At 45.2% G+C, this 14,249-nt stretch overlaps 1 protein-coding gene across 3 annotated transcripts in view; it reads left to right on the top strand.

Moving 5' to 3' along the window:
• Positions 1-14,249, top strand: part of LOC129840260 (glypican-6-like) — a 90,981-nt gene that overhangs the window by 22,364 nt on the left and 54,368 nt on the right. For 2 of the 3 annotated variants that reach the window (XR_008757181.1, XM_055907995.1), the window contains exon 3: positions 5,056-5,085. The exons of the other annotated variant lie outside the window; for it this stretch is intronic. Coding sequence is in view for 1 of the 2 variants with exons in the window: in XM_055907995.1 (XP_055763970.1) it covers positions 5,056-5,085 (30 nt within the window). In the remaining variant the exon portion in view is untranslated. The remainder of the gene's footprint in view (positions 1-5,055; positions 5,086-14,249) is intronic. 3 annotated transcript variants of the gene reach the window in all.

Raw genomic sequence — 14,249 nt, 5'->3', positions numbered from 1 at the left:
AGAAGGCAGGGAGAGAACCAGTCTAGTCTCAGATATAGACCAGAGACCAGAACCTGTGGTTAGGGGAAGGAGAAGGCAGGGAGAGAACCAGTCTAGTCTCAGATATAGACCAGAGACCAGAACCTGTGGTTAGGAGAAGGAGGGGTGGCAGGGAGAGAACCAGTCTAGTATCAGATATAGACCAGAGACCAGAACCCGTGGTTAGGAGAAGGAGAAGGAGGGGTGGCAGGGAGAGAACCAGTCTAGTCTCAGATATAGACCAGAGACCAGTTTCTTCTATATCAGACCACTGTTATAGAAGTCTCTGTCTCTGGAAGTGTGGAATCATACTGTCTACTAAGAGAGCCAGCAGAGAGATAGTTGAGAATAAATCACGTTTATGTTATCCCCTGAGTCCTATTCCCTATATAGTGCACTAGTTTAGACCAGGACCATATAGAACCCTATTCCCTATATAGTGCACTAGTTTAGACCAGGGCCATATAGAACCCTATTCCATATATAGTGCACTAGTTTAGACCAGGACCATATAGACCCCTATTCCATATATAGTGCACTACTTTAGACCAGGGCCATATAGAACCCTATTCCATATATAGTGCACTACTTTAGACCAGGGCCATATAGAACCCTATTCCATATATAGTGCACTACTTTAGACCAGGGCCATATAGAACCCTATTCCATATATAGTGCACTACTTTAGACCAGGGCCATATAGAACCCTATTCCCTATATAGTGCACTAGTTTAGACCAGGGCCATATAGAACCCTATTCCATATATAGTGCACTAGTTTAGACCAGGGCCATATAGAACCCTATTCCATATATAGTGCACTAGTTTAGACCAGGGCCATATAGAACCCTATTCCATATATAGTGCACTACTTTAGACCAGAGCCCTATAGAACCCTATTCCATATATAGTGCACTACTTTAGACCAGGGCCATATAGAACCCTATTCCCTATATAGTGCACTAGTTTAGACCAGGGCCATATAGAACCCTATTCCCTATATAGTGCACTAGTTTAGACCAGGGCCATATAGAACCCTATTCCCTATATAGTGCACTACTTTAGACCAGGGCCATATAGAACCCTATTCCCTATATAGTGCACTAGTTTAGACCAGGGCCATATAGAACCCTATTCCCTATATAGTGCACTAGTTTAGACCAGGGCCATATAGAACCCTATTCCCTATATAGTGCACTACTTTAGACCAGGGCCATATAGAACCCTATTCCCTATATAGTGCACTACTTTAGACCAGGGCCATATAGAACCCTATTCCCTATTATAGTGCACTACTTTAGACCAGGGCCATATAGAACCCTATTCCCTATATAGTGCACTAGTTTAGACCAGGGCCATATAGAACCCTATTCCCTATATAGTGCACTGCTTTAGACCAGGGCCCTATAGAACCCTTTCCCCTATATAGTGCACTAGTTTTGATGGCCCTGGTCAAACGTAGTGCAGAATAAAGGGAATGGGGCTCCATTTGGAACACAGTCCCTCCTCTCTGTTGAATCCTCAGTTCAATGATCGGCTCATGGCTCTGTCCTTGACTCATACTCAGCCTGACACCCTCGGTCTCCCACCATCCTGCCATCTCCCCAGGGGAGAGTGAAGTGGGCAGGGATAAGTGTGCTCTCTCCTCTCAAGCACTCTCTCACTCTACTGTTACCTTGGTGGTCACATCGTGGAGGGTTTTATGGGAACAAAGAGCTCAAGGAAACAACATTTTCTTTTAAGCAATCCTTGAGAAATCCATACATTACCCCTCCAGGATGGTACATTACCCCTCCAGGATGTTACATTACCCCTACAGGATGTTACATTACCCCTACAGGATGTTACATTACCCCTCTGGCATGATACATTACCCATCCAGGATGATATATTACCCCTCCGGGATGATACAATACCCCTCCGGGATGAGACATAACCCTCCAGGATGATACATTACCCCTCCAGGATGATACATTGCCACTCCAGGATGATACATTACCCCTCCGGGATGATACAATACCCCTCCAGCATGATACATTACCCCTCCGGGATGAGACATTGCCCCTCCAGGATGAGACATAACCCTAAAGGGATGATACATTACCCCTCCAGGATGATACATAACCCCTCCGGGATGATACATTAACCCTCCGGGATGATACATTAACCCTCCGGGATGGTACATTACCCCTCCAGGATGATACATTACCCCTCCGGGATGGTACATCACCCCTCCAGGATGATACATTACCCCTCCAGGAATACATTACCTCTCCGGGGTGATACATTACCCCTCCGGGATGTTACAATACCCCTCCGAGATGATACATTAACCCTCCAGGATGATACATTACCCCTCCAGGATGATACATTACCCCTCCAGGATGATACATTAACCCTCAAGGAATACATTACCCTTCCAGGATGATACATTACCCCTCCGGGATGATACATTAACCCTCCAGGATGATACATTGCCCCTACAGGATGATACATTACCCCTCCCGGTATGATACCTTACCCCTCCAGGATGATACATTAACCCTCCAGGATGGTGCATTACCCCTCCAGGATGATACATTAACCCTCCAGGATGCTACAGTACCCCTCCAGGATGATACATTAACCCTCCAGGATGCTACAGTACCCCTCCAGGATGATACAATGCCCCTCCCGGTTGATACATTACACCTCCAGGATGAAACATTACCCTCCGGGATGATACATTACCCCTTCAGGATGATACCTTACCCCTCCAGGATGATACATTAACCCTCCAGGAATATACATTACCCCTCCAGGATGATACATTACCTCCAGGATGGTACATTACCCCTCCAGGATGATACATTAACCCTCCAGGATGATACATTACCCCTCCGGGATGATACATTACCCCTCCGGGATGATGAATTACCCCTCCAGGATGATGCATTACCCCTCCAGAATTATACATTACCCCTCCAGGATGATGCATTACCCCTCCAGAATTATACATTACCCCTCCAGGATGATACATTACCCCTCCAGGATGATACATTACCCCTCCAGGATGATACATTACCCTCCAGGATGATACATTACCCCTCCAGGATGATACATTACCTCTCTAAGTTGATACATTACCTCTCCAGGATGTTACATTAGCCCTCTAGGATGATACAATACCCCTTCAGGATGATACAATAACCCTCCAGGATGATACATTAACCCTCCAGGATGCTACAGTAACCCTCCAGGATAATACATTACCCCTCCAGGATGATACATTACCCATCCAGGATGATACATTACCCCTCCCGGATGATACATAACCCTTCCAGGATGATACATTACCCTCCAGGATGATACATTAACCCTCCAGGATGATACATTACCCCTCCGGGATGATACATTACCCCTCTGGGATGATACATTACCCATCCAGGATGATACATTACCCCTACAGAATGATACATTACCCTCCAGGATGATACATTACCTTCCGGGATGATACATTACCCCTCCGGGATGATACATTACCCCTCCAGGATGATACATTACCCCTCCAGGATAATACATTACCCCTCCAGGATGATGCATTACCCCTTCAGGATGGTACATTACCCCTCCATGATGATACATTACCCTCCATGATGATACATTACCCCTCCGGGATGGTACATTACCCCTCCGGGATGATACATTACCCCTCCGGGATGATACATTACCCCTCAGGGAGGATACATTACCCCTCAGGGAGGATACATTACCCTCCAGGAGGATGCATTACCCCTCCAGGATGATACATTAACCCTCCAGGATGATACATTACCCTCCAGGATGATGCATTACCCTCCAGGATGATACACTACCCCTCCAGGATGATACATTACCTCTCTAGGACGATACATTAACTCTCCAGGATTTTACATTAGCCCTCTAGGATGATACATTACCCCTCCAGGATGATACATTAGCCCTCTAGGATGATACATTACCCCTCCAGGATGGTGCATTACCCCTCCAGGATGATACAATATCCCTCCAGGATGCTACAGTACCCCTCCAGGATGATACATAACCCCTCCGGGATGATACATTACCCCTCCCGGATGATACATAACCCCTCCAGGATGATACATTAACCCTCCAGGATGATACATTACCCCTCCGGGATGATACATTACCCCTCCAGGATGATACATTACCCCTCCGGGATGATACATTACCCCTCCGGGATGATAACACCAGGACATTGTCTTAGAGAAGATGTAGATTGAAGAGAGATATTTAATATAATGTGTTATAATACATAATGATTGAGGCAGGTGTATTAACATGAGTTGAGAGGTGCTTAGTCTCCCGAAGAGAGAGGAGGTAGGGGAATTGAGTATCTTGCCAGGACTATTTATCACGTGCTTTGGTTTCTGTTGGTTTCCAGACTAATGCATATATTCATAGCATTCCTTGCATTGTATATGTTTTATTTCTCTCTCTCTCTCTCTCTCTTTCTGTCTCTCTCTCTGTCTCTCTTTCTGTCTCTCTCTCTGTCTCTCTTTCTGGCTCTCTCTGTCTCTCTCTGTGTCCCTCTCTCTCTCTCTCTCTGTCTCTCTCTCTCTGTCTCTCTCTCTGTCTCTCTCTCTCTCTCTCTCTCTGTCTCTCTGTCTCTGTCTCTCTCTCTGTCTCTCTCTCTGTCTCTCTGTCTCTCTCTCTGTCTCTCTCTCTCTCCCACTCTCACTCTCACTCTTACTCTCACTCTCTCCCTCTCCCTCTCCCTTGATATTCTCACTATCTCTCTCTCTCTCTCTCTCTCACACACACTCTCTGTCTCTATCTCTATCTCTCTCTCTCTCTCTCTCTCTCTCTCTCTCTCTCTCTCTCTCTCTCTCTCTCTCTGTCTCTCTCTCTCTCTCTCTCTCTCTCTCTCTCTCTCTCTCTCTCTCTCTCTCTTCCTCTCTGTCTCTGTCTCTGTCTCTCTCTCTCTCTCTCTCTCTCTCTCTGTGTCATCTGCCTTTCTATTAAATCCCTCTCTTCTTTGTTTCTCTGCTGCTCCCAGAGGATAGTGTGGAGGACAATGCAACACAGCGTAAGCCTTCCTTCCAATCCTTCTCTGAACTCATCTCATCTGTCGTGTGGATCTGTGCTGTCCTCCTCCTGTTTGTCAACATTACTCTCAGAGAGATGTAGAGCTGTCCTGTCCTCTTCCTGATTCTGCTACAGGAGGCTGTAGTCTATATGTCTCATTCGCCCCCCACCTCACAGTAGAAGCATAAAACAAGGTTCTAAAGACTGTTGACATCTAGTGGAAGCCGTAGGAAGTGCAACATGACCCCATTTCCACTGCATCTTGGATAAACAAAGACTTAAAAAACTACAAAACTCAGATTTCCCACTTCCTGGTTGGATTTTGTCTCAGGTTTTTGCCTGCCATATGAGTTCTGTTATACTCACAGACACCCTTTAAAACAGTTTTAGAAATTTCAGAGTATTTTCTATCCAAATCTACTAATATTATGCATATCCTAGCATCTGGGCCTGAGTAGCAGGTAGTTTACTCTGGGCACACTTTTCATCCGGACGTGAAAATACTGCCCCCTACCCCAAAGAAGTTAAGGAGAAGTGTATCTAAAGTTCCATGTATAACACTTGTATTTTCGTCAACATTTATAATGAGTATTTCTGTATATTGATGTGGCTCTCTGCAAAATCACCAGATGTTTTTGGAACTACTGAACATAACGTGTCAATGTAAACTGAGATGTTTTGGATATAAATATTAACTTTATCGAACAAAACATACATGTATTGTGTAACATGAAGTCCTATGAGTGTCATCTGATGAAGATCATCAAAGGTTAGTGATTCATTTTATCTCTATTTCTGATTTTTGTGACTCCTCTTTTTTGGCTGGAAAAATTGGCTGTGTTTTTCTGTGACTTGGCTCTGACCGAACATAATCGTTTGTAGGGCTTTCGCTGAAAGGCCTATTTGAAAATCGGACCCTGTGGTGGGATTAACAAGAAGTTTATCTTTAAAATGGTGTAAAATACTTGTATGTTTGAGGAATTTTAATTATGAGATTTCTGTTGTTTGAATTTGGTGCCCTGAACTTTCACTGGCTGTTGTCATATCGATCCCGTTAGCGGGATCGCAGTCATAAGAAGCTAGCTGAAGTGTCTGATTATGTTACAGGAGGCTGTAGTCTAGCTGTATAGCTGTGGTGTCTGATTCTGCTACAGGAGGCTGTAGTCTAGCTGTATAGCTGTGGTGTCTGATTCTGCTACAGGAGGCTGTAGTCTAGATGTATAGGTGTAGTGTCTGATGCTGCTACAGGAGGCTGTAGTCTAGCTGTATGGCTGTGGTGTCTGATTATGCTACATGAGGCTGTAGTCTAGCTGTATGGCTGTGGTGTCTGATTATGCTACAGGAGGCTGTAGTCTAGCTGTATAGCTGTGGTGTCTGATTTTGCTACAGGAGGCTGTAGTCTAGCTGTATAGCTGAAGTGTCTGATTCTGCTACAGGAGGCTGTAGTCTAGCTGTATAGCTGTGGTGTCTGATTCTGCTACAGGAGGCTGTAGTCTAGATGTATAGCTGAAGTGTCTGATGCTGCTACAGGGGGCTGTAGACTAGATGTATAGCTGTGGTGTCTGATGCTGCTACAGGAGGCTGTAGTCTAGTTGTATAGCTGTGGTGTCTGATTCTGCTACAGGAGGCTGTAGTCTAGATGTATAGCTGAAGTGTCTGATTCTGCTACAGGAGGCTGTAGTCTAGCTGTATAGCTGTGGTGTCTGATTCTGCTACAGGAGGCTGTAGTCTAGATGTATAGCTGAAGTGTCTGATGCTGCTACAGGAGGCTGTAGACTAGATGTATAGCTGTGGTGTCTGATTCTGCTACAGGAGGCTGTAGACTAGATGTATAGCTGTGGTGTCTGATGCTGCTACATGAGCCTGTATTCTAGCTGTGGTGTCTGATGCTGCTACAGTGGGACTACCATTTGTTTTTCAACAGGACAATGACCCAACACACCTCCAGGCTGTGTAAGGACTATTTGACCAATAAGGAGAGTAATGTAGTGCTGCATCAGATGACCTGGCCTCCACAATCACCCGACCTCAACCCAATTGAGATGGTTTGGGATGAGTTGGACCGCAGAGGGAAGGAGTAGCAGCCAACAAGTGCTCAGCATATGTGGGAACTCCTTCAAGACTGTTGGAAAATCATTCCAGGTGAAGCTGGTTGAGAGAATGCCAAGAGTGCGCAAAGCTGTCATCAAGGCAAAGGGTGGCTACTTTGAAGAATCTCAAATATAAAATATATTTTGATTTGTTTAAGACCTTTTTTTGGTTACTACATGATTCCATATGTGTTATTTCATAGTTTTGATGTCTTCACTATTAATCTACAATGTAGGAAAAACCCTTGAATGTGTAGGTGTCGTAAAACTTTTGACTGTTACTGTTTATGAAGGATGCGCTGGTGGCCAATCCTCATTGACTGTTACTGTTTATGAAGGATGCTGGTGGCCAATCCTCATTGGCTGTTACTGTTTATGAAGGATGCGCTGGTGGCCAATCCTCATTGGCTGTTACTGTTTATGAAGGATGCTGGTGGCCAATCCTCATTGGCTGTTACTGTTTATGAAGGATGCTGGTGGCCAATCCTCATTGGCTGTTACTGTTTATGAAGGATGCTGGTGGCCAATCCTCATTGGCTGTTACTGTTTATGAAGGATGCTGGTGGCCAATCCTCATAGGCCTTAGTTTTTGACAAACCCTTACCCAAGGTAGAACCAAACACCACCATGTTGTTTCACATCTCTAATTTATGAAACGTGGAGTATAATGCCAGGCTGTGTGGGGGCTGGATGGGGGCTGGAGGGGGCTGGTGGGGGCTGGGTGGGGGCTGGAGGGGGCAGGGTGGGGGATGGAGGGGGCTGGGTGGGGTCTGGTGGGGGCTGGGTGGGGGCTGGAGGGGGCTGGGTGGGGGCTGGAGGGGGCAGGGTGGGGGCTGGAGGGGGCTGGGTGGGGGCTGGAGGGGGCTGGGTGGCGTCTGGTTGGGGCTGGGTGGGGGCTGGAGGGGGCAGGGTGGGGTCTGGAGGGGGCAGGGTGGGGGTTGGAGGGGGCTGGGTGGGGGCTGGTTGGGGCTGGGTGGGGGCTAGGTGGGGCTGGAGGGGGCTGGGTGGGGGCTGGAGGGGTGGCTGGGGGGAGCTGGAGGGGGCTGGGAGGGGGCTGGGTGGGGGCTGGGTGGGGGCTGGTTGGGGCTGGGTGGGGGCTGGAGGGGTGGCTGGGGGGAGCTGGAGGGGGGGCTGGGTGGGGGATGGATGGGGCTGTAGGGGGCCGGGACGGGGGCTGGAGTGGGGGGGCTGGAGGGGGCCTGGATGGGGGCTGGAGGGGGGGGGACATTAGCTCATGTAACCCAATATTCCAAGCTCTAATATTGCAAAAATGTTGAATAGAGGTAGTCCGTTATCTGCTCTATATACACAAATAAACAGCATTATGGTGTTTTCATGTCTCTTGGAAACAGAGACCTTTAAACACAGAGATACAACAGGTGGAAACAGAGACCTATAAACACAGAGATACAACAGGTGGAAACAGAGACCTGTAAACACAGAGATACAACAGGTGGAAACAGAGACCTATAAACACAGAGATACAACAGGTGGAAACAGAGACCTATAAACACAGAGATACAACAGGTGGAAACAGAGACCTCTGTCTCTGTCTCTCTCTGTCTCTCTCTCTCTCTGTCTCTCTCTGTCTCTCTCTCTCTCTCTGTCTCTCTCTGTCTCTCTCTCTCTCTGTCTCTCTCTCTCTCTGTCTCTCTCTCTCTGTCTCTCTCTGTCTCTCTCTCTCTGTCTCTCTCTCTCTATCTCTCTCTCTCTGTCTCTCTGTCTCTCTGTCTCTCTCTCTCTCTCTCTCTGTCTCTCTGTCTCTCTCTCTCTCTCTCTCTCTCTCTCTCTGTCTCTCTCTCTCTGTCTCTGTCTCTCTCTGTCTCTCTCTGTCTCTCTGTCTCTCAGTATAGACAGTGTACTAAACCAAGAGTCTTAAAGGGGGGTGTCTCAAACGGCACCCTATATAGTCCCCATAGAGTTCTGGTTAAAAGTAGTGCTCTTTATAGGGAATAGGATTCCATTTGGGACCCTACCCAAGGACAGTGGCTGTGCACTCTGTGGCCGGGGCCAACCGAGAGTTCTACGGAGTGTGAAATGGTTTGGTGATATAATCCTCTCTGAGCCTGAGGTGAATGGAGAGATTCTGTCTCATCCAATATACACAGTGATCCTGCCTTCAGCTGTGACCAAGGGTTTAAGGCTCTCTGACATGTTGACAGAGTGTACTAGTTGGGACTCTCAGTCTAAATATGATATATCATAGTGAGGTACGAGTTGGGACTCTCAGTCTAAATATGATATATCATAGTGAGGTACGAGTTGGGACTCTCAGTCTAAATATGATATATCATAGTGAGGTACGAGTTGGGACTCTCAGTCTAAATGTGATATATCATAGTGAGGTACGAGTTGGGACTCTCAGTCTAAATATGATATATCATAGTGAGGTACGAGTTGGGACTCTCAGTCTAAATATGATATATCATAGTGAGGTACGAGTTGGGACTCTCAGTCTAAATATGATATATCATAGTGAGCGTCTCAGCGTGTTCCTAGTACGAAGAGGTTGGAGATTCTAGCGAGCTCGTAGGAGATGTTGGTTAGTTTATAGATGTGTCTCTTCTGTAAAAGTGCACCTCCTTCCTGTTATTCTTCTTCTTCTTCTTCCTGTTTCTGTGAATGAAATAACCCTCCTCCCAACGCAGACAGTAATAATGATATGACCTGGGTTTAATAATCATTCTGGATGGGTCTATTACCGCTGTTTCCAAAGGTCTGCTTCCTTTATCACAGTTAAACACTTTCTACCATTTGGTGTCATGAATTAATAAAGGACATAAATATTCAGAACCCCCCTCTCTCTCTGTTTGTAGGAAACCATCTCTCTCTATTCATGGCAAACCATCTCTCCCTCTCTCTCTCTTCGTGGGAAGCCAGCTCTCCCTCTCTCTCTCTTCATGGGAAACCAGCTCTCCCTCTCTCTCTCTTCATGGGAAACCAGCTCTCCCTCTCTCTCTCTTCATGGGAAACCAGCTCTCCCTCTCTCTCTCTGTTTGTAGGAAACCATCTCTCTCTGTTTGTAGGAAACCATCTCTCTCTATTCATGGGAAACCAGCTCTCCCTCTCTCTCTCTTCATGGGAAACCAGCTCTCCCTCTCTCTCTCTTCATGGGAAACCAGCTCTCTCTCTCTCTCTCTGTCTCTCTCTCTCTCTCTCTTCATGGGATACCATATCTCCCTCTCTCTCTATTCATGGGAAACCATCTCTCTCTCTCTCTCTCTCTGTCTCTCTCTCTCTCTCTAATGGGAGTGTATTGTCAGGGGATGTTCTGAACTGCCTGTTCACCCCGCTATCATCCAGAAGGTGAGGTCAGTACAGGTGCATCAAAGCAGGGACCGAGAGACTGAAAAACAGCTTCTATCTCAAGGCCATCAGACTGTTAAACAGCCCCCACTAACATCGAGTGGCTGCTGCCAACATACAGACTCAAAGCTCTGGCCACTTAATAATTACAAATTGGATGTAATAAATGTATCACTAGTCACTTTAAACAATGACACTTTAATAATGTTTACATTACTTACATCATATGTATATACTGTATTCTATACCATCTACTGCACCTTGCCTATTCCGTTCAGCCATCGCTCATCCATATATTTATATGTACATATTCTCATTCACCCCTTTAGATTTGTGTGTATTAGCTAGTTGTTGGGGAATTGTTAGATTACTTGTTAGATAGTACTGCACTGTCAGAACTAGAAGCACAAGCATTTCACTACACTCACATTAACATCTGCTAACCATGTTGACAAATACAAAATGATTTGATTTGATCTGTGTTCTAAGTCAAAAGGAAAACTACATAGATCAGACGTGGATAATGTTCCATCTGTGTAAGAGAGGGAGAGACGGAGAAAGAGGGAGAGAGACGGAGAAAGAGGGAGAGAGACGGAGAAAGAGAGATGGAGAAAGAGAGAGAGATGGAGCGAGACAGAGAGAGAGAGAGAGAGATGGAGAAAGAGAGAGAGATGGAGAAAGAGAGAGAGATGGGGAAAGAGAGAGAGATGGAGAGAGAGAGAGAGAGAGAGAGAGAGAGAGAGAGAGATGGAGAGAGATGGAGAGAGAGGGAGAGAAGGAGAGAGAGATGGGGAGAGACGGGGAGAGAGGGAGAGAGAGGGAGAGAGAGGGAGAGAGACGGAGAGAGATGGACAAAGACGGAGAGAGAGGGAGAGAGAGAGGGAGAAAGAGAAAGACAGAGCGAGAGTGCGATCAACAACAGACCAAACCTCTATATGCGTGTCTATATGATAAAAAATCCTGTCGGGTGTGTGGGTATCATGACTGGTGATAAACCATGGTGGATGGTGTTCTGCTTGGGTATCATGACTGGTGATAAACCATGGTGTTCTGCTCGGGTATCATGACTGGTGATAAACCATGGTGTTCTGCTTGGGTATCATGACTGGTGATAAACCATGGTGTTCTGCTTGGGTATCATGACTGGTGATAAACCATGTTGGATGGTGTTCTGCTTGGGTATCATGACTGGTGATAAACCATGTTGGATGGTGTTCTGCTTGGGTATCATGACTGGTGATAAACCATGTTGGATGGTGTTCTGCTTGGGTATCATGACTGGTGATAAACCATGTTGGATGGTGTTCTGCTTGGGTATCATGACTGGTGATAAACCATGGTGGATGGTGTTCTGCTTGGGTATCATGACTGGTGATAAACCATGGTGTTCTGCTTGGGTATCATGACTGGTGATAAACCATGGTGTTCTGCTTGGGTATCATGACTGGTGATAAACCATGGTGGATGGTGTTCTGCTTGGGTATCATGACTGGTGATAAACCATGGTGTTCTGCTCGGGTATCATGACTGGTGATAAACCATGGTGTTCTGCTTGGGTATCATGACTGGTGATAAACCATGGTGTTCTGCTTGGGTATCATGACTGGTGATAAACCATGTTGGATGGTGTTCTCCTCTGCAGTGAGATCAGGTTTGTGTTGACCCTCTGAGAATACATGTCCCTGTTTCATGAACAACAGTTTGTCAGCTGGTGCCGATGCTCATCCAGTCACTGAAGACGTGTCCTCGGCAACCACCGACGAGGAAAGATGAGAAATGAGGACATTTTATTTGCATGAAGACGTGCCTCAGTAAATAGTTTATTTAATTGTGTTTGGTTCATGGAATATACTTTATAAACTAACACTGGATTGAGTTGCTTTCAAATTGGAGACTGGTCACATCCAAAAGTCACATTAGACATACAGTAATAACAAAGCCATTATTAGTCTGGGATATAAATGTTGACTCTTTGGGGAACATAGTCTGGGATATAAATGTTGACTCTTAGGGAACATAGTCTGGGATATAAATGTTGACTCTTAGGGGAACATAGTCTGGGATATAAATGTTGACTCTTAGGGAACATAGTCTGGGATATAAATGTTGACTCTCAGGGAACATAGTCTGGGATATACATGTTGACTCTCATGGAACATAGTCTGGGATATAAATGTTGACTCTTAGGAGGAACATAGTCTGGGATATAAATGTTGACTCTTAGGGAACATAGTCTGGGATATAAATGTTGACTCTTAGGGAACATAGTCTGGGATATAAATGTTGACTCTTAGGGGAACATAGTCTGGGATATAAATGTTGACTCTTAGGGAACATAGTCTGGGATATAAATGTTGACTCTTAGGGAACATAGTCTGGGATATAAATGTTGACTCTCAGGGAACATAGTCTGGGATATAAATGTTGACTCTCAGGAGGAACATAGTCTGGGATATAAATGTTGACTCTCAGGAGGAACATAGTCTGGGATATAAATGTTGACTCTTAGGGAACATAGTCTGGGATATAAATGTTGACTCTTAGGGGAACATAGTCTGGGATATAAATGTTGACTCTTAGGGGAACATAGTCTGAGATATAAATGTTGACTCTCAGGAGGAACATAGTCTGGGATATAAATGTTGACTCTTAGGGAACATAGTCTGGGATATAAATGTTGACTCTTAGGGAACATAGTCTGGGATATAAATGTTGACTCTTAGGGAACATAGTCTGGGATATAAATGTTGACTCTTAGGGAACATAGTCTGGGATATAAATGTTGACTCTTAGGGAACATAGTCTGGGATATAAATGTTGACTCTTAGGGAACATAGTCTGGGATATAAATGTTGACTCTTAGGGAACATAGTCTGGGATATAAATGTTGACTCTTAGGGAACATAGTCTGGGATATAAATGTTGACTCTCAGGGAACATAGTCTGGGATATACATGTTGACTCTCAGGGAACATAGTCTGGGATATAAATGTTGACTCTCAGGGAACATAGTCTGGGATATAAATGTTGACTCTCAGGGAACATAGTCTGGGATATAAATGTTGACTCTTAGGGAACATAGTCTGGGTTATACATGTTGACTCTTAGGGAACATAGTCTGGGATATAAATGTTGACTCTTAGGGGAACATAGTCTGGGTTATACATGTTGACTCTTAGGGGAACATAGTCTGGGATATAAATGTTGACTCTTAGGGGAACATAGTCTGGGATATAAATGTTGACTCTTAGGGGAACATAGTCTGGGATATAAATGTTGACTCTTAGGGGAACATAGACTGGGATATAAATGTTGACTCTTAGGGAACATAGTCTGGGATATAAATGTTGACTCTTAGGGGAACATAGTCTGGGATATAAATGTTGACTCTCAGGGAACATAGTCTGGGATATAAATGTTGACTCTTAGGGGAACATAGTCTGGGATATAAATGTTGACTCTTAGGGGAACATAGTCTGGGATATAAATGTTGACTCTTAGGGAACATAGTCTGGGATATAAATGTTGACTCTTAGGGGAACATAGTCTGGGATATAAATGTTGACTCTTAGGGGAACATAGTCTGGGATATAAATGTTGACTCTTAGGGGAACATAGTCTGGGATATAAATGTTGACACTTAGGGAACATAGTCTGGGATATAAGTGCATTGAGGAGTACACCACATCAGTCACTGGCTTTATCAATAAGTGTATCGAGGACATCGTCCCTACAGTGACTGTACGTACATACCCCAACCAGAAGCCAT

The sequence above is a fragment of the Salvelinus fontinalis genome, chromosome 41 (genome assembly GCF_029448725.1).
Source record: "Salvelinus fontinalis isolate EN_2023a chromosome 41, ASM2944872v1, whole genome shotgun sequence".
NCBI lineage: Eukaryota > Metazoa > Chordata > Actinopteri > Salmoniformes > Salmonidae > Salvelinus > Salvelinus fontinalis.
Note: the sequence above shows the minus strand (reverse complement) of the source record. Positions and strands in the feature narration are given on the sequence as shown.